General features: G+C 42.9%; 1 protein-coding gene across 8 annotated transcripts in view; it reads left to right on the top strand.

Moving 5' to 3' along the window:
* LOC122558192 (transcription initiation factor TFIID subunit 4) overlaps positions 1-21,205 on the top strand; it is a 370,919-nt gene that overhangs the window by 68,201 nt on the left and 281,513 nt on the right. For all 8 annotated transcript variants that reach the window (XM_043706504.2, XM_087995688.1, XM_087995691.1 and 5 more), the window contains exons 7-9: positions 2,638-2,727; positions 8,961-9,212; positions 11,689-11,782. In XM_043706504.2, the coding sequence (XP_043562439.2) occupies positions 2,638-2,727; positions 8,961-9,212; positions 11,689-11,782 (436 nt within the window). The remainder of the gene's footprint in view (positions 1-2,637; positions 2,728-8,960; positions 9,213-11,688; positions 11,783-21,205) is intronic.

Below are 21,205 nucleotides of genomic sequence, written 5' to 3'. Positions count from 1 at the left end.
CTCTATTCCTGGCACCTTCCCTTGTTGCAGCAAGAGGTGTAAAATCTGCACCCACACCTCCCACTAACCTCCATCCAAGGCCCAAAAGGATCCTTCCAAATTCAGCAGAGAGTTTCCTGCACATTTAAACACCTTGTCTACTGTGTCTGTTGCTCTCGACGTTGTCTCCTCTACGTTGGGGAGACAGGATGCCAACTCGTGGAACATTTCAGGGAACATCTCTGGGACACATCCACCAAACAATCCCACTGTTCTGTGGCCGACCACTTCAACTCCACCTCCCACTCTGCCAAGGACATGCAAGTCATGGGCTGCCTCCGCTGCCAAATCCTAGCCACCTGATGCCTGGAGAAAGAACGCCTCATCTTCTGCCTTGAGACCCTCTAACCACGTCATCGACATTGATCTCACCAGTTTCCTCATCTCCGCTACCCCCACCTCATTTCAAATCCAACCTTCCAACTCGTCACCACCCTCTCGATTTGTCCTACCTTGTCCATCTTCCTTCCCACCTATTGCTTCACTCTCCTCTCTGACCTATCACCTTCACCCTCCTCCATCTTCACTCCCACCTGCAACTCCCTATTGCCTTCCCAATTACCTACCCCCTCCCCCCCCACAGCCCCCCAGCCCCACCCTCCAATTTATCTCTCAGCAACCCCCCCCCCCCCCAATCACAGCATTCCTGATGAAGGACTGATGCTCGAAACATCGATTTTCCTGCTCCTTGGATGCTGCCTGACCTGCTGTACTTTTCCAGCACCACACTCTCGACTCAGTCCTATTAGCTATGCTGTGACGGGAAGAATGTGGAATGTATTGCAACAAGTGCAAACTGAAACAGAAAAGAAATTCTAATTAAATACTTGAAGGATATAAAGGATATGGGGGCAGAGCAAGGATAAGAGTGAATAGTTCCTCTTAAAGAGTGAGCATAAGGGAGAGTCAAGGCAGGAAATATTACGTATTGAGCCCCTCCCTGCAGCAGGCCACTGTCCCTACCTGTTCCAAGAGGGCCAACAACATCCCTGTGCCTAAGAAGGCTCATGCAGCATGTCTCAATGTCTACCGCCCAGTGGCCTGAACTTCGGTGGTTATGAAGTGCTTTGAAAGGCTGGTCACGGCATTAATCAACTCCAGCCTCCCCACTACTCTTGATCCACTGCAATTTGCCTATCGGGCCAACAGATCCACGTCAAGAAGGCTCATGCAGCATGTCTCAATGTCTACCGCCCAGTGGCCTGAACTTCGGTGGTTATGAAGTGCTTTGAAAGGCTGGTCATGGCATTAATCAACTCCAGCCTCCCCACTACTCTTGATCCACTGCAATTTGCCTATCGGGCCAACAGATCCACGTCAGATGTCATTTCACTTGCCCTTCACTCCTCCCTAGAACACCTTGACACCAAGAACAGCAACGTAAGAATCCTACTCACTGACTACAGTTCAGCCTTCAGCCCTATTATCCCCTCGAGACTGATGACTAAACTTAGTGATCTCAGACTAAGCCCCACTCTCTGCAAATGGATCCTCAGATTCCTGACTCACAGGCCACAATCAGTGAAGACTGGGGACAATACTTCATCTTCACTAACACTCAACACTGGAACCGCCCCCCCCCCCACTGTACTCAGTGTTTACCCATGACTGCATCACCAAATACCAGACTAAAACCATTTAGAAGTTCGCTGAGGACACCATCATAGTCAGTCGAATCTCAGATAGTGACAAAGCAGACTACAGATGGGAGGTGGTAGACCTGGAAAAATGGTGTACTGAGAACAACCTAGCTCTCATTGCTGGCAAAACCAAGGAACTCATTATTGACTTTCAGTGGGATGTTACTCATGCCCCCCTACACATTAACAGCACAGAGGTGGAGAGTGTCAAGCTCCTGGGAGTGGTCATCCACAACAAGCTTTCTTGGACTCTTCAGGTGGATGCACTGGTGACAAAGGCCCAACAATGTCTCCTGTTCCTCAGGCCTGAGAAAATTTGGCATGACGGCAAGTACCCTTGCCAACTTTTATAGGTACGCCGTCGAGAGCATTCTGTCTGGATGTATCACGACCTGGTATGGCAACTGTACCATTCAAGATTGGAGACGGTTACAGAGAGTGGTGAACTCTGCCCAGACAATCACAAAGGCCAACCTCCCATCTATAGAATCATCTACCAGCTGCTGTCAAGGAAAGGCTGCCAGCATTCTCAAAGATCCATCCCACCCTGGCAACCTCTATCATCGGGCAGAAGGTACAGAAGATTGAACACATGCACCAGCCGGTTTTGTAACAGTTTCTACCCTATTGTTGTTAGAATACTGAATGGAATCTCAAACTCTTAACATTTGCCTGTACCTGTGTTTTTGTTTTTGCCACTGTTTACCTATTATTTACTATCTATGCTATTTAACTCTGTGATCTGTCTGTATTACTAGCAAGACAAAGCTTTTCACTGTGCCTCGGTACATGTAACATTAAATACAATTCAATTCAATTGAGCTGTATCATTTTATGTACTGACATTTTTACTGAGACTGCATCCCACAGTAGGAAAAATGGTCAAAATAGCCTAATATTAACAATGTTGCTCCACACTGGGAAAATCCTAACTATCTGTCTGTTTTTCTCTTTTCAGGACTCTAAGATTGAACCAGAAGAGTTCACTAACAGACTTCAGTCAGAACTTAACTCATCTCCACAGCCATACCTGGTGCCTTTTCTCAAGGTGTGGTACGAATACAAACAGGATGTATATTTTTAACGGCGATCTCTGTGCACTTTATGTACATCTACAGGTCCTGTAAGAAATGGACATTCTGCAGCTTCTTTCATAGTAAGAAAACCCTGCTGGATGCAGAGTAAAGCTCTCTCTCCTCTCTGATCAGTTACTCCCAGGGCAGGTACAGCATTGGTTACAAATGGAGTGAAGATGAATTTAATAATGTATTTAACCCAATTCGTAGAAGACTATCCTGAATGAGATTTTGATTTCTCATGTTAGTCACAGTAAAATCAAGTTATCAAATTAGTGTGGTTAAAGACAACATGTGAATTTCACCTTGCAGCTGCTCTGAAACCCCCTTCTCAGCCTGTTCCTGGATCGAAGGAGGCAGTGATATTTCAATTCTTTGTCCTGCTGTCATGACTTTGGCTAAAATTAAATGTTGCTGAGATACTTGAATCATTGATAGTCACAGATGAGGTTCCTGAAGACTGGAGGTTGGCTAACGTGGTGCCACTGTTTAAGAAAGGTGGTAAGGACAAGCCAGGGAATTATAGACCAGTGAGCCTGACATCAGTGGTGGGTAAGTTGGGGAATCCTGAGGGACAGGGTTTGCATGTATTTGGTAAATCGTGTCACTAACTTGATTGAGTTTTCTGAAGAAGTAACAAAGAGGATTGATGAGGGCAGAGCGGTGGAGATGATCTATACGAACTTCAGTAACGCACTTGACAAGGTTCCTCATGGTAACAAGGTTAGATCACATAGAATACAGGGAGAACTAGCCATTTGAATACAGAATTGGCTCGAAGGTAAACAACAGGGGGTGGTGGTGGTGGAGGGTTTCTTTTCAGACTGGAGGCCTGTGACCAATGGTATGCCTCTAGGATCAGTGCTAGATCCACTGCCTTTTGTCATTTATATAAATAATTTGGATGTGAATATAGGAGATATAGTTAGTAAGTTTGGAGGTGTAGTGGACAGCAAAAAAGGTTACTTCAAAGTAGAACGGGATCTTGATCCGATTGAGCAATGGGCTGAGGAGTGGCAAATGGTGTTTAATTTAGATAAATGTGAGGTATTGCATTTTGGAAAGGCAAATCTTAGCAGGACTTGTACACTTAATGGTAAGGTCCTCGGGTGTGTTGCTGAACAAAGAGACCTTGGAGTGCAGGTTTATAGCTCCTTGGAAGTAGAGTTGCAGGTAGATAGGATAGTGAAGAAGGTGTTTGGTATGCTTTGGTTTGCTTTCCGTTATTGGTCAGATCATTGAGTATGGGAGTTGGGTGGTCATGTTGTGGCCTTACAGGACGTTGGTTATTGGAATATTGTGTGTAATTCTGGTCTCCCTGCTATAGGGAGGATGTTGTGAAACTTGAAAACGTTCAGAAAAGATGTACAAAGAGATTGCTAGGTTTGGAGTATTCGAGTTATAAGGAGAGGCTGAACAGGCTGGAGTGTCAGAGGCTGAGGGGTGACCTTATAGAGGTTTATAAAATCATGAGGGGCATGAATAGGGTAAATAGACAAAGTCTTTTCCCTGGGTCGGGAGAGTCCAGACCTAGACGGTGAGAGAGGAAAGATTTAAGAGGGACATAAGGGACAACTTTTTCACATAGCGGATGGTGTGTGTATGGAATGAGCTGCCAGATGAAGTGGTGGAGACTGGTACAATTGCAACATTTACAAGACATCTGGATGAGTACATGAATGGGAAGGGTTGAAAGTGATATGGGCCAAGTGGTGACGAGATTAATTTATGGTATCTGATTGGCATGGGTGAATTGGACCGATGGGTCTGTTTCCCTGCTGTACGTCTCTATGACTCTAAGAAAAGGGATTGTGCAAGTTGAGTTTTTAACTTCACTTTCATTTGCAGATAATTTACACTTGTTTATTGTGACCTCTTGTTTTATCATGGAGTTGGTAGAGACCTGCAGAGGAATAAGCAAATTGGAAGAAATTGGCCATTCTGCAGCATAAAATAAGCTGGAAAAGCAAATTCCTAGTTTCCCTCTTTGCTCTGTGTTCAATCAGTTGATTGTAATTTGAGAGCTGTGGGTGTGTTGGTTTGATTCAATGCTTCTCAAGGGAGAAGGTGGAAACCTCTAGTGGTTCTGTAGCTTATGACCATTGAGACGTGAATGTGTTAACATTTAGAGCCATAGAGTCCTACAGCATGGAGACAGGCACTCTGGCCCAAGCTGTCTATGCCAACCAAAATGTCCGTGCATGCTAACCCCATTTCCTTGCACTTGGCCCATATCCTTCTAATCCTTTCCTGTCCGTGTATTTGTCTAAATGCCTTTTAAATGTTAATGTATCCACCTCAACCACTTCTGCTAACAGCTCATTCCATATGTGTACCACCCAGTGTTTAAAAAAAAGTTGTACCTCAGGTTTCCTTCTTTCCCCGCTAACCTTAAACTGATGTCTTGTAGTCCTCGATTCCCCAACCCTGGGAAAAAGGCTGAGTGCATTCACCATCTTCATGCATCTCGTGATCTTATATACCTCTATAAGGTCCCTCCTCGGTCTCCTACGCTCTGAAGATAAACGTCCTAGTTTGTCCAACCTCTCCCTATAACTCAGACATTGAGTCCAGGCAACATCCTTGTAGATGTCTTTTGCTGTATTTCCAGTTTAATAACACCTTCCTACAGGAAGGTGACCAAAACTGAATACACTACTCCAAGTGCGGTTTCACCAACGACCTGTATAACTGCAACATAACGTCCCAACCTCTCTGCCCAGTGCCCTGACTGATGAAGGCCAGTGTGCCAAAAGCCTCCTCCACTGCCCTGTCTACCTGTGAACTCCACTTTCAGAGAACCATGCACCTGAACTCCAAGATCCCTCTGCTCCACTACACTACTTAAGGCCCTACCATTCATAATGAAACTCCTACCTTGATTCGACTTTCCAAAATGCAAGGCCTTGCACTTACCTGTGTTAAACTCCATTTGTTATTTCTCAGCCGACTTCCCCAGCTGATCAAGGTCCTGCTGCAATTTCTGATAACCACCTTCACTGTGCACGATACTTCATATTGTAATGTCATCTGCAAACTTAGTAATCATGCCTTGTACGTTCTCATTCAAATCATTGATATAGATTACAAGCAGTAATGGGTCCAGCACTAACTCCTGAGGCACTCCACTAGTCACAGGCCTCCAGTCTGACAAGCATCCTTCCACTGTTACCATCTGATTCCTACCATCAAGCCAATTTTACATCCAGTTTGTCAGCTTGCCCTGGATTCCAAGCGATCTAACTTTCCAGAGCAGCCTACCATGTGAAACCTTAAATGAAATCCATATAGACTACATCTACCACCCTGCCCCCGTTGACCTTCCTGGTCACTTCTTCAAAGAACTCTAACAAATTTGTGAGGCATGATCCCCCATTCACAAAGCCATGCTGACTACTCCTAATCAAATCCTGTCTTTCGAAATGCATGTATATCTTATCCCTTAGAATCTTCTCTAGTAACTTACCTAAAACAGATGTTGCGCTTACTGGTCAAGCCCTTCTTGAATAATGGTACAACATTTGCTATCCTCCAGTCTTCCGGGACCTCGCCTGTGGCTAATGATGCAAAACTATCACCAGGGTCCCTGTAATTTCTTGTCTAGCCTGTGTTCTTGAATATATCTGGTCAGGACCAGAGATTTATTCACCTTCATATGTTTGAATACATCCAACACCACCTCTACTGTGATATGGACGGTCCCCAAGATATCACCACTAACTTCCCCAAGCTCCCAAGTCGTCTTGTCTTTCTCCATGGTAAACACAGGAGGAGAAATACTCATTGAGAACCTTGCCCATCTCATGTTGTTCTGCATGTGTCCACTTTGTCCTTGAGATGCCCTGTTCTCTCTCTAGTCATTCTTTTGCCTTTAATATACTTAAAGGACCTCTTTGGATTCACCCTAATCTTCTCAGCCAAGGCTATCACGTGTCCCTTTTTCACCCTCCTGATTTCCTTCTTCAGTAAACTCCTGTATTCCCTGTATACCTCCAGGGATTCCCTCGATCCCAGCTCCCTGTACCTGAGCCACGCCACCTCCTTTCTTTCTGGTCAAAGCTTCAATATCTCTTGTCATCCAGGGTTCCCTATTCCTGCTAGTCTTGCCCTTCTCCCTCACAGGGACATATGAACCTTGATCTCTAGTTATCTCACTTTTAAAGGCCTCCCACTTGCCGGACATCCCTTTGCCTGCAAACAAACTACTCTAATCTCCAATCAACCCCTGCAAATCCTGTCCAATTCTGTACAAATTTGCCTTGTCCCAATTTCGAACTTGAAGCTGTGAACCAGTTTTGTCCCTCTCCATAACTGTTTTAAAACTAATAAAACTATGGTCACTGGTCCTAAAGTGCTGCCCCACTGTCACCTCCATCATCTGTCCTCCCCTATTTCCTAAAAGTGGGTCCAGTTTTGTCCCTTCCCGAGTAGCACCCTCTATATACTGCTTGAGGAAACTTTCCTGAGTGCACTTAACAAATTCCACCCCATTTAAGCCCTTAATGCTATTGTAGTCCCAGTCTATGTTAGGAAAATTAAAATCCCCATCTATGACCACCCTTTTTGTCCTGCAAGTCTCCCCAGTCTCCATGCATAGTTGTTCCTCTAATTCCTGTTGACTACTTGGGGCCTGTAGTCCAACCCCAATAATGTCACGAACCCCTTCTTATTTCTTAGCTCCACCCACAAAACTTCACTGGATGATCCTTCAGTTATTTCATCTCTGATTACTACTGTGGTACTCGCCCTAGTCAAAAATACAACTCCCCATCCCTTTTTTCAACTATCTCTGTCTCACCTAAAACACGTGTACCCTGGCACATTAAGTCGCCCAGTTCTGTCCTTCCTTTAGCCATGTTTCTATTATGGCTGTAATATCCCAGTCCCAGGTACCTATCCATGCCCTGAGTTCATCAGCCTTACCTGTCAGCCTTCTTGCATTGAAATAGATGCAATTTAATCCAACAGGCATTCCTTGCTCTCTGTCATGTTCCAGCCTGACCTGTCTCTTCAACTTACTATTTCTGATTACTGTATCTCCTTCAAACCTCGCACTTGCTTCCCTGCTGTTGAGCATCCCATCCCCCTGCCAATCTAGTTTAAACCCTCTTTTGCAGCACTAGCAAACCTAGCCACCAAGATATTGGTCCCCTTCCAGTTCAGGTGCAACCCATCCCTCTTGTACAGGTCACCTCTGCCCCAGAAAATGATCTAAAAATCTGAATCCCAGGCCCTGCACCAATTCTTCAGCCACACATTCATCTACCATATCCTCCTGTTTTTAACTTCACTAGCACATGGCACTGGAAGTAATCCGGAGATTATCACCAACGAGCTCTTGTTTTTTGACTTTCTTCCCAACTCTCTGTAATCGCTCCGCAGACCCTCATCCCTATTTCTACCTGTGTCATTTGTGCTAATGTGCATAACAACTTCTGGCTGCTCACCCTACCCCTTGATAACGTTCTGCAGCCGCTCCAAGATGGCCTCAACGCTGGCACCCAGGAGGCAACACACTAGCCTGGATTACCGTTTGGAGTCACAGAATCTCCTGTCTATCCCTCTAACTATTGAGTCTCCTATCACTAAGGTCCTGTTTACCTTTACCTTTTCCTGCTGTGCCCCAGCGCTAGTTGTTGTGTCATTGACCAGGCCATTGCTGCTTTCCCCAGAATGGTCATCCTCCTTCACAATATCCAAATGGTACACTTGTTTTTGAGGGGAATAGCCACAAGGAATTCCTGCAATCTCTATCTACTCCCTTTGCCTTTCCTGGTGGTCACCCAACGACTCTGCCTGCACTTTAGGTGTGACCAACTCACTAAAACTCTTATCTGGAGAAGACAGAATCATGTGAGTGTATTTCTCTCACCTTAACAATCTACTGATGTTCCACTGGATGTATGAATGAGATGGGAAAGACTATTTTCACTCTCACTTTGTAAGTCGTTAATAATTGAGGACCCTATTTCTCGCAGTTGGTCAGAATATATTGGGAATTTGCACATCAGTATATGCTAGAGACTTAATCTGGGGCACAGATTGTCAACACCTGTTCAAATCTACAGAAGACTTGAGAAAATGGAATATTTGTGGAGCCTATGTGCTTTGCATATATCAAAAGTTCTTGTGAATGATTTAGGAACTGATGATAATCTTGCGTAAAAAGAAGCATTTACATAGCCTATCTGTTTCTTTCACGCAGAAAAGTTTACCAGCCTTGAGGCAGTCCCTGGTTCGGAATCAGCAGTGCATCCTGCAAGTAAATCAGAAATCACAAGGAGTGGTCTCAGTCCAGGCCACATCGACTGTGCCATCGACAGGAACTGTCAGCACAGCTGTGGCTGGATCATCTGTACGAACACAACAACCCATCGCTGATAACACAGTCTCAGGAACAAATATAGTGACACAGGCACACATCAACTTGGCTCAGCAAGGGCGCAGCACACATCTGGTGCGTGGTGACTTTAGGTGCCTTATACGTGATAAGAATGGAATATGAGAGTCTTGAGTAATTTGGTAAGGTGGGACCAGAATTTTTGAAAGGTAAAACCTAATTGCTTGAGCTTAAAGTAAAAGTGCATGACATTGGCAATCTACTCAAGGTTCATCGGTATCTGGAAGGATGAAGGCAGTTTTACATTTCCAGCAGATTTTCTCCACCTTTGGATATAGACTTTCAGACTCACTGCTTTGTAAAACCTGCCAAAATATGTGGAAGGTAAGGAAATGCAACAAGTAAAAGTCCGGGCCATAGGTACTGCAATTCGAAATAAGAAACCAATTGGTTTTACAACCTGTGAATAAAGGTTCAAAAACAGGAAAGGACATAAAATGTATTTCTAAATGTTCAAGTCATCCCAATTTGACATTAGTCTAAAATGCAGTCAAACATTTCGATAATGCAACAAAGCATGTTCAGGTGTTATCTTGAACTGTGGAGTATGTTGGAATGGTGTGTACTAACATACTTTCGATTATTCGATTATGTTTTTTCAAAGAAGAATCAATGTTCTTCCCTCAGCAGGATGTCCTCTATCCTGTGTATGGCATTAAAGGCGAATTTCCTTTTTTCTTCACTCTCTCAGTGGAGTATAATCCAGGCACAAGAAATGATATAAAAACGGAGAATGCTGATGAAACTCAGCAGATCTGGCAGTATCTGTGGAGACAGAAACAGAGTTCATGTATCAAGTCCAGTATATCTCTTCAGAACAGGACATGATTATTGTTCTTGATGGGGAAGAGCATTTATAAAGTCATTCTCAGGCTTCTTTTCAAGGAAGTTGTTAAATAGTTGATGCATTAGATTAGATTACTTAGTGTGGAAACAGGCCCTTCGGCCCAACAAGCCCACACCGACCTGCCGAAGCGCAACCCACCCAGACCCATTTCCCTACATTTATCTCTGCCCCTAACACTACGGGCAATTTAGCACGGTCAATTCATCTAACCTGCACATTTTTGGACTGTGGGAGGAAATCAGAGCACCCGGAGGAACCCACGCAGACACGGGTAGAATGTGCAAACTCCACACAGTCAGTCGCCTGAGGCAGGAATTGAACCCAGGTCTCTGGTGCTATGAGGCAGCAGTGCTAACCACTGTGCCACCGTGCCGCCCACCATGTTTTTCATGGGCAGACATTTGGGACCAAGTAGAATTTACCAATCTATGGTAAATATTCTTATAGTCACTGCTGAATTTTATGGTTTTTTTTCTTATTTCAAGTGCGAATTACACAAATGCCTTTGAACACAGCGCTTCAGCATGGGCTTTGTGCAATGTTGCAGGGCATCATTCAAATCTTGGTGCTCAATTGATTGAGAGTCTCTGAAGAGAAACCTGTTGTCTTAAAGAGCAAATTTGAAAGTGATAAATGGATCAGGTTGTACCCCTGGCAACTCCTATGGTTCTTTTTGTGGCAAACTTTCAAGTCTGCTTGAAATGTGAAAGCTTTGAGAAGAAGTTTGTGCAGCATTTGAATTTGAAACCAAGTCAGAAACTATTTACTATAAACTCAAACATCTTTTATTGTCCTGCTGAATGGCAGTCATTAACTCAACTACTTCAGACATCTTATGTTTCCAGTTTTGTTTGTTCCTCTTGATCCCTTGAGCTGCCAGGCTCTGCAGTGTAGACAGTTCCCAAAATGACTGGGGGCACAAGATCTTTTTGACTTCAATCTGCAGCGAATGCCATTCGTGGCTGAGTGCCCCTGTTTCCCTGGAGAGTGGTGAAGGGGATTGTGGGTGATGCAATTGTTCCTGCTTCTTGGGGATGGATGTGGGGGTGGGAGGTGTTTTCATGGGAGGCCGGATGCTTCTGTTTCATGAAGGCCAAGAGAGGTGAGGGACCCTCTGGCAGTGGAGTGGGCAGGCAGCACGATGTGCATAAATCTGCTGGGTGCTAAATTGAGCTGTTAGATTCATGATGAGCACAGTGAGAATCAATCTGGTGTTTACTTTTGCTGCATCAGGAAAATGTGAAACTTTGCTCTTGGCTGAATATTACCCTGCAGGCTTCCCAGAAACTTACATTGGGAGGAAGAGGAGAATTTTGCTCCACTGGAAAGCTATGCATTTAAACTGTGATATGTCGAGCTTCAACATGCTTTATGTGGTGACAATGATGCTTGCTTTTCTGATGATGTGCATCAGACTTGGAATTGCTATATGCCTAAGAAGTATAAGAGAAACATTTAGTCTCCAGAATAGTGTCCCCTTGTGTCAGGCCTGATATGAAGGTCCAAGGTATGCATACAGAAGGTTGCAGAAACCTCTGCAAGGTCTGCTCTTACATTGTGTGCTATGTAACCAAGTGGAATACAAACGCACATGGGCTGTGAAGCCCTCGCATGATCAGGATCAAGAGTATTGTGAAGAATGGTATTCTTGTGTGCAAAATCTCATGACGCCTGTTCTCTTAACAGATCATACAGCCCCCAGTACAGACAATGAAAAGGCAATCTGGTCTAGGAGCTCAAGTGAGATTGCCGGTGGTTATTACCCCATCTATCACACCAGGTATGATGAGCAATAACCTGTAGTTGATAAATGGTAACATCACACCAACATCTTGTCAATTTCAGCTCTGTTTGATGACCAATTCCCATAGCAAAGCAAAACATTCTGATTGCTGAAATAATGGACAATATCGAAATAGTCAACAGGTCTGATAGCATTTGTTGGCAGTGAACAAACAAAAGCAGCAATTACTGGAGCAACTCAGCAGATCTGACAGTATCTGGGGAGAGAAACAGAGTTCATGTTTCGAATTCAGTGATCTTTTTTTAAAAAAAATCACTTTTTTTTTGGTCCCTGTTTGCCTCACCCCTTGTCTAACTTACTTGACTATTTTGCTAGATATATTCAACTGTGGAATTCCCCTTTATTAGTTCCCAGTTTCTACTCTCCTCTCTTTGCACAGTCTTTTCCTTTCTCACTGTCCCTCTTCCCTTTCATCCCTGTTCTCCCTTGTATTATCAACATTGTATGACAGGTGTCAAATGTACCTTTTCCTATTCATCTTACTGTATAGCTGTTGTCATTCAGAGTGCTCTGGCTTTGATTTCCCTAGTTTTCCCTTTGTTTGAATTAACCTTGACTATGCCCAATCTCTCTCTCCTTTCCAAGGCAACCCATTGTACAATTGAACTTTTTCCTGCTAATTTTTTTTGTTTCAGTTAACCAGCACCAGATCTTTTTTTACCCCATTGAAATTGGTCATCCTACAAATAAACTTTTATGTTCTGGATTTTTTTTGAGTTTTTCTGCATGTAATGCTTCTAGCAGATGTTATTACTACACGAATCAGATCCCAAACAGCAACATGGCTTGATAGATCATTCTTTGTTTGTTTTTAGTCTTAACAAAGTAGTCTCTTGCTGAAACAAAATGTTGCAATGCTGCAAATTTTGCTTTAACAATGAAGCAGAAGTTTGTTAATAAAAGACATTAGTTTGGTCGATTATGTTTTAGTAGAACTTCAGAGATTTTTGAACTTGCAGGACATCCTTTATAAATTGAAAAGAAATAAAACCGCTTTTATATACTACTCAAAAACACCACTGGTAGAATACGCAAAACAATGCTCATACAAACACTTGGGTGTGAGTATTGTATCTGGTATCTTGGTAGGCTTTAAGTCATTTGAGACTTAAGCTTTTAGACTGGACTGCGATGGCTTCTTCCTGGATCTACCTCACACCCAAGCTTCACTGTACCCCCTTTAAGTAACCCCTTAAAGGTTTTAATTTCAACATTTCTGATCTGGGGCTATCACTAACTCTTCACTCAAAGATAACCAAATTTGCGATATGTTCTTCTCATTTCAAGATCAGTCCTATGTAGCCATCCAATTCCAAGACTTCACAGGACTGCCTTAAACTTGAACTAAAACAGAAAACACATGTCTCCCTCTCAAGTTATTGCTGGTTCCTTTAAGCTTGCAATAAACTGAGTAAAACCAAGTTCCAAAAGGTTCTCTTGAACCTTGAGGCAACATCATTTAAGGTGCTGGATTAACATGGCATTGGAAACGTGGAAAATAAGAACAGGAGGAGGCAATCAGCCCATCGAGCCTGTTATACCCCTTCATAAGATCATGGCTTATCTGTGGCCTAACTCCATACATATTTCTTTGGCCCATGTCCCTCAACACTTTTGCTTAACAACAAAAAAGTATATATCAAATTTAAAATTAACAACTAATCTGTCATCCACTGTTATTTGTGGAAGAAAAGTCAAACATCTGTCATCCTGTGTGTGTTGAAGTGCTTCATAACATTTCTCCTGAATGGTCTGTCCTTAACTCTCAAACTATGGTCCCTGTTTCTCGAATCCCCAATCAGTAGAAATAGTTTATTTTTCTCTCTCCTGTCTTTTCCTGTTAATATCTTGAAGAATTCAATTAAATCACCTATGACTCGATACCTTAACCCCTGAAATTCATGTATCATTCTTGTAAACCTACATTGTACTCTCTCCAAGGCCAAAATATCCTCCTCAAGGTGTGATGCCCAGACCTGCTCTCAGCACTCCATGTGGAGGTTTTGTATAACTGCAGCATAACATCTCCATTTTTACACTCCAGTCCTCTGGACACAAAGGTCAGCATTCCATTAGCTTTCTTGATTACTTTCTGCACCTGATCGTGACATTTTAAAAATCTATGAATTTGAACTACTCTATTTAACTTTATACCATCAAAAAAATACCTAAATCTATACTTTTTCTTTACAAAATGGATCACCTCACACTTGCTTACATTGAATTCCATCTGCCACAATTTCGCCCATTCGTCTAGTCTATCAATATTATCACTTTGTAATTTATGCTATCATCTACTGTCCACAGTGCTGCATAAACTTTGAATTTTCAACAAATTTTGATATCTGATTTTCTATTCCATTATCCAATTCATTAATAAGTAATGTGAATAATTGAGGCATTAACACAGATCCTCACGGGACACCACTGGTCACATCGTGCCAATTTGAGTATCTACCAATGATCCCTACTTCTGTTGTCTGTCACTCAAACAATTTCATAGCCATGTCAGTAAACTGCCCTCAATTCTAAGGGCTTCTACCTGAGTTAACAATCTCTTATTTGGGATTTTGTCATGTGCCTTCTGGAAGTCCATATAAACAAGATCCATAGACTTTCCACTATCCACTACATTCATCACCTCTTCAAAAAAAATTGAGAGGTTTATCAGTATGCCCTACTTATCATGAATCTATGCTGGCTGTCCCTAATTAACTGAAAATTGTGAAGATGTTCAGTAATCTGATAGGGGAGGTGATGGCCTCGTGTTATTATCACTAGATTGTTAATCCAGAGACTCCAGTAATGTGTTAGTGACCTGAGTTTAAATCTGCCAGGCAGATGATGGAACTTGAATTCAATGATTAAGAAAAATTCTGGGATTCAGAGTCAAATGGTGACCATAAAACTGTTGCCAATTGTTGGAGAATCCCACTTGATTCACTCATGTCCTTTAGGGAAGCAAAAGTACCATCCTACTTGTGGCTCCAGAAATGTGGTTGACTCTCAACTACTCTATAGGCAGTAAATACTGGCCTGGCCAGTCATGTCGACATCCTGTGAACGAATATTTTTTAAAAAATCTTATTCTTGAAAAGGCTCCATCAATTTCCACAGATGTTAGGCTAATTGGTCTGTAATTTCCTGGTTTTTGTCTTTCATCTGCTTAAAAAGTGAAGTGATGAACAACGTCTAAGGAATGCTGAAAGATCATTGTAAGGGCATACTTCTCGTCCTACTTCCTTTAATACCCTCGGACGGAAGCTTTTGGGTCCCAGGGATTTGTCATTCTTTCATTCCTGTAATTCGCTCATTATCAATGTTTTGCTTGCATTAATTTTATTCAGTTTTTGTTTCTGAGCTGAGCCATTATTAATTTTTCTCGGGACTTCTGGCAAAACAATCTGAAGTTAACAGAAGTCTGTTAGTAGTGCAAACAAACCCATTCACTGTAAAAGCAGGCCTCAAATGTTTTCAAAGATAAACACCATGGCTACACAAATAATTCCAAGTTTGTCATTAACTTAAACACAGAAACCCACTGGTAACTAACTCAAAAACTAGAAGCTAAACTTAGAAGAAATAGGATATATATCTCAGAGTTTTTGTCATTTATATAATTGATTTGGATGTGTGCATAAGAGGTGTAGTTAGTAAGTTTGCAGATGACACCATAATTGGAGGACAGCGAAGAAGACTACCTCAGATTACAACGGGATCTTGATCAGATGGGCCAATGGGCTGAGAAATGGCAGATGGAGTTTAATTCAGATAAATGTGAGGTGCTGCATTTTGGGAAAGCAAATCTTAGCAGGATTTATGCATTTAATGGTAAGGTCCCAGGGAGTGTTGCTGAACAAAGAGACCTTGAAGTGCAGGTTCATAGCTCCTTGAAAGTGGAGTCACAGGTAGATAGGATAGTGAAGAAGGCGTTGGGTATGCTTTCCTTTATAGGTCAGAGTATTTAGTACAGGAGTTGGGAGGTCATGTTGCGGCTGTACAGGACATTGGTTAGGCTACTGTTGGAATATTGCATGCAATTCTGGCCTCCTTGCTATTGGAAGAATGTTGTGAAACTTGAAAGAGTTCAGAAAAGCTTGACAAGGATGTTGCCAGGGTTGGAGAGTTTGAGCTATCGGGAGAGGTTGAAAGGCTTGGGCTGTTTTCCCTGGTGCATCGGAGGCTGAGGGGTGACCTTATAGAGGTTACAAAATTATGAGGGGGATGGATAGGGTAAGTAGACAAAGTCTTTTCCCTGGGGTCAGGGAGTCCAGAACTAGAGGGCATAGGTTTGGGGTGAGAGGGGAAAGATATAAAAGAGACCTAAGCGGCAACTTTTTCATGAAGAGAGTGGTACGTGTATGGAATGAGCTGCCAGAGGAAGTGGTGGAGGCTGGTACAATTGCAACATTTAAAAGGCATTTGGATGGGTATATGAAAAGGAGGAATTTGGAGGGATATGGGCCGGGTGCTGGCAGGTGGAACTAGATTGGGTTCAGATATCTGATCTGCATGGACGAGTTGGACCGAAGGGTCTGTTTCCATGCTGTACATCTCTGACTCTATGTTCGCATAACATAGCGAATCTAAGTCGAGCAATAGTGTGAGCACTAACATTTCATCCACTTCAATTAAATCATTGGCAGAACCAGATCCAGCTTTGATGGGAATAGGTGGTCTTAGTAATTGTACGAAAATGTGAAGTTGATTTCAAGGTCACGTAGGGCACCAAGATTGCTAACAACTTGAATCAACCTCTGAGTATTTTGAAAAGGGGAATGGAGTTTTATGGCAGATTTGCAAGCTTTCTGACTTTGGTATTCTCAACATTTAATCAGATGAAATTTGTTCTCGTACTGATGGATGTGAAATAAGCAGCCTGATGATTTAGAGAGCGCAAAGATCAAAAGAGGAGGTGTTAGGGTAGAACTGATCATCATTGGCATGCATATGCTATATTTTTCAAATGATATCACAAAGGTTAGTATGTTGATGTGAAATTATGGAAATGTAGACAAGTTGAGAGTGGGTAAATAGTGATGGATACAATACAATCTGAATAAATGTGAAGTGGTTCACTTTGGTAAGAACAGCAGAATGGTGGAGTATTATTTAAGTGGTGATAAATTGTGGAAGGCTGATGTGCAAAGAGATGAGGCTGCACACTAGTCATTTAGAGATGCGTGTAAGTGCAGCAGGTGATGAGGAAGCAAATGATATGTTGGCTTTCATTGCAAGAGAGTTTGATTATGGAAGACAGGAAGTCTTCCTGCACCTGTACAGGACCTTGAGACCACATCTAGGGATTTGTATGCAGTTTTGGTCACCTTAACTAAGAAAAGATGCACTTGTCACAGTGAAGGTTCACCAGACTTATTCAGGAATGGTAGATATATATTGGGTGAGGAGAAATTGGGAGGATGTGGCTTGTATTTGCTGGAGTTTAAAAGAATGAGTGCAATTTAATTGGAATGTATAAAATTCTGACAGGGCTGTACAGACTGGGTGCAGGAATGATGTTTACCCTGGCTGGGGGTGAAACTGGGTGATCATGGTCTCAGGATGCATAGTCAACCATTTTAGACTGAAATGTTTGTTTGCTTAGAGGGTGGTGAACCTGTGGAATTCTCTACTACAGAAGACTATGGAAGCAAAGTTAATTATAGGTAAGATGAAAAAAAATAGATTTCTAGAAGCTAAAGGAGTAGAGAGTGCAGGAGCATAGTGGTGTCAGAGAATTGGTCATGATCATGTTTGTGGGTAAAATTGAGGACACTGTACAGAGGTTCATCCCCAAGAAGAGAGAGATTATCCGGGGAGGGATTAGACAGCCATGGCTAACAAAGGAAGTTAGGAAATCTATCAAAGAAAAAGGGAGATCCTATAAAGTGGCCAAGAGCACTGGGAAAGGAAGATTGGGAAGGCTATAAAAACAAACAGAGGATAACAAAGAGAGAAATAAGGAAGGAGAGGATCAAATATGAAAGTAGGCTAGCCAGTAATATTAGAAATGATAGCAAAAGTTTCTTTCAATACATAAGAAACAAACGACAGGCAAAAGTAGACATTGGGCCACTTCAAACTAATGCTGGAGGCCTAGTGATGGGAGATAAGGAAATAGCAGGAGAACTTAATAAGTACTTTGCGTCAGTCTTCACAGTGGAAGACATGAGTAATATCCCAACAATTAAAGGGAGTCAGGGAGCTGAGTTGAGTATGGTTGCCATTACAAAAGAGAAAGTGCTAGAAAAGCTAAAAGGTCTTAAAATTGATAAATCTCCTGGCCCCGATGGGCTACATCCTGGAGTTCTGAGGGAGGTAGCTGAGGAAATAGCGGAGGGGTTGGTTGAGATCTTTGAAAAGTCACTGGAGTCAGGGAAAGTCACGGATGATTGGAAGATCGCTGTTGTAACCCCCTTGTTCAAGAAAGGATCAAGACAAAAGATGGAAAATTATAGGCCAATTAGCCTAACCTCAGTTGTTGGTAAAATTCTAGAATCCATCGTTAAGGATGAGGTTTCTAAATTCTTGGAAGAGCAGGGTCGGATTAGAACAAGTCAACATGGATTTAGTAAGGGGAGGTCATGCCTGACAAACCTGTTGGAGTTATTTGAAGAGGTGACAAGTAGTTTAGACTGGGGAAACCCAGTGGATGTGGTCTACCTAGACTTCCAAAAGGCCTTTGATAATGTGCCACACGGGAGGCTGCTGAGGAAGGTGAGGGCCCATGGTGTTCGAGGTGAGCTACCGGTATGGATTGAGGATTGGCTGTCTGACAGAAGGCAGAGAGTTGGGATAAAAGGTTCCTTTTCGGAATGGCAGCCGGTGACAAGCGGTGTCCCGCAGGGTTCAGTGTTGGGGTCACAGCTGTTCACATTATATATTAATGATCTGGATGAAGGGACTGGGGGCATTCTAGCGAAGTTTGCCGACGATACAAAGTTAGGTGGACAGGCAGGTAGTACTGAGGAAGTGGGGAGGCTGCAGAAGAATCTAGACAGTTTGGAAGAGTGGTCCAGGAAATGGCTGATGGAATTCAATGTGAGCAAATACGAGGTCTTGCACTTTGGAAAAAAGAATACAAGCATGGACTACTTTCTGAACGGTGAGAAAATTCATAAAGCCAAAGTACAAAGGGATCTGGGAGTGCTAGTTGAGGATTCTCTAAAGGTAAACATGCAGGTTGAGTCCGTGATTAAGAAAGCGAATGCAATGTTGTCAATTATCTCCAGAGGGTTGGAATATAAAAGCACCGTTGTGCTACTGAGACTTTATAAAGCTCTGGTTAGGCCCCATTTGGAGTACTGTGTCCAGTTTTGGTCCCCACATCTCAGGAAGGACATACTGGCACTGGAGCGTGTTCAGCGGAGATTCACACGGATGATCCCTGGAATGGTAGGTCTAACATATGAGGAACGGCTAAGGATCCTGGGATTGTATTCATTGGAGTTTCAAAGATTAAGGGGAGCCCTAATAGAAACTTACAAGATAATACATGGCTTGGAGAGGGTGGACGCTAGGAAATTGTTTCCGTTAGGCGAGGAGACTAGGACTCGTGGACACAGCCTTAGAATTAGAGGGGGTAAATTCAGAACAGAAATGCGGAGACATTTCTTCAGCCAGAGAGTGGTGGGCCTGTGGAATTCATTGCCGCAGAGTGCAGTGGAGGTCGGAACGCTAAATGTCTTCAAGGCAGAAATTGATAAATTCTTGATGTCACAAGGAATTAAGGGCTACGGGTATGTGGGTAAGTGGAGTTGAAATGCCCATCAGCCATGGTTGAATGGCGGAGTGGACTCGATGGGCCGAATGGCCTTCCTTCTGCTCCTATGTCTTATGTTATTATTATGTTGACTGGTGTTGGCCAGTTCAATGGATTGAATGGTGTACTTTTGCTCCTAAATATGAAGGAGCCAAAGTTAAATCCTGGGGGAATCCAGAGCTGCTCATGTGGGGTTAGGAAGATAAGTCTTTACAGGTGATTAATTGTATCACTCTTATTGTCTTTGTTTGGACAGTCAGTGTTGACTCCAGCTCAGTGGGTGGATTACTGCTGAATATTATCATGAATTGATCTAGATCAGTATCTACACTTCAGAGTGCAATTGGAGAGAGTGATTCAAGAGCAGAAACCCTGTATGATTACTCTTCTGTAGCCAGGGGTGCTCAACCCAACTGCAATATCTCTTCTGCTGTCACAAAGGAGATAAATTAACACAGCACAGTCTGATAATGACACTTTAGAACTGATTCATGTCATTTGTAAGACAGTGGATTAATTTTTAATGCACTGAAAGGGTTTCATTAGCTAGAGACAAGATATTTGACTTGTTGGGGAAACCTGAAATAGGGTTCAAAGTCAGTCAAATTCATTAAGGAGTTCAAGAGAGATGTCTTCATTCAGAGAGTTGTGAGGATGTGGAACATGCTACCATGATGAAAAGTATGAAAGTATTTAAGGAAACCCGATCTAAATACAACAGGGAGAAAAGGATAACAGGATATGTTGATAGGATTAAATGTCTTCAGTTGGGAGGGGACATATGTGGACATAGAACATAGAGCAGTACAGCACAGAACAGGCCCTTCAGCCCACGATGTTGATCCTCATGTATGCACCCTCAAATTTCTGTGACCATATGCATGTCCAGCAGTCTCTTGAATGTCCCCAATGACCTTGCTTCCACAACTGCTGCTGGCAATGCATTCCATGCTCTCTCAACTCTGTGTAAAGAACCCGCCTCTGACACCCGCTCTATACTTGCCTCCAACCAGCTTAAAATTATGACCCCTCGTGTTAGCCATTTCTGCCCTGGGAAATAGTCTCTGGCTATCGACTCTATCTATGCCTCTCATTATCTTGTATACCTCAATTCGGTCCCCTCTCCTCCTCCTTTTCTCCAATGGAAAAAAGTCTAAGCTCAGTCAACCTCTCTTCATAAGATAAGCCCTCCAGTCCAGGCAGCATCCTGGTAAACCTCCTCTGAACCCTCTCCAAAGCATTCACATCTTTCCTATAATAGTGCGACCAGAACTGGACAGTATTTCAAGTGCGGTCTAACCAAAGTTATATAGAGCTGCAACAAGATTTCATGACTCTTAAACTCAATCCCCTTGTTAATGAAAGCCAAAACACCATATGCTTTCTTAACAACCCTGTCCACTTGGATGGCCATTTTAAGGGATCTATGTACCCGCACACCAAGGTCCCTCTGTTCCTCCACGCTGCCAAGAATCCTATCTTTAATCCTGTGCTCAACTTTCAAGATTGACCTTCCAAAATGCATCACCTCGCACTTATCCAGGTTGAGCTCTATCTGCCACCTCGCAGCCCATCTCTGCATCCTGTCAATGTCCCGCTGCAGTCTACAACAGCCCTCTATACTGTCAACGACACCT

This window comes from Chiloscyllium plagiosum, unplaced genomic scaffold (genome assembly GCF_037043375.1).
Source record: "Chiloscyllium plagiosum isolate Xiang-an unplaced genomic scaffold, Cpla_swu_hap1 HiC_scaffold_17, whole genome shotgun sequence".
NCBI lineage: Eukaryota > Metazoa > Chordata > Chondrichthyes > Orectolobiformes > Hemiscylliidae > Chiloscyllium > Chiloscyllium plagiosum.
This window is presented reverse-complemented; position numbering and strand designations above follow the sequence as displayed.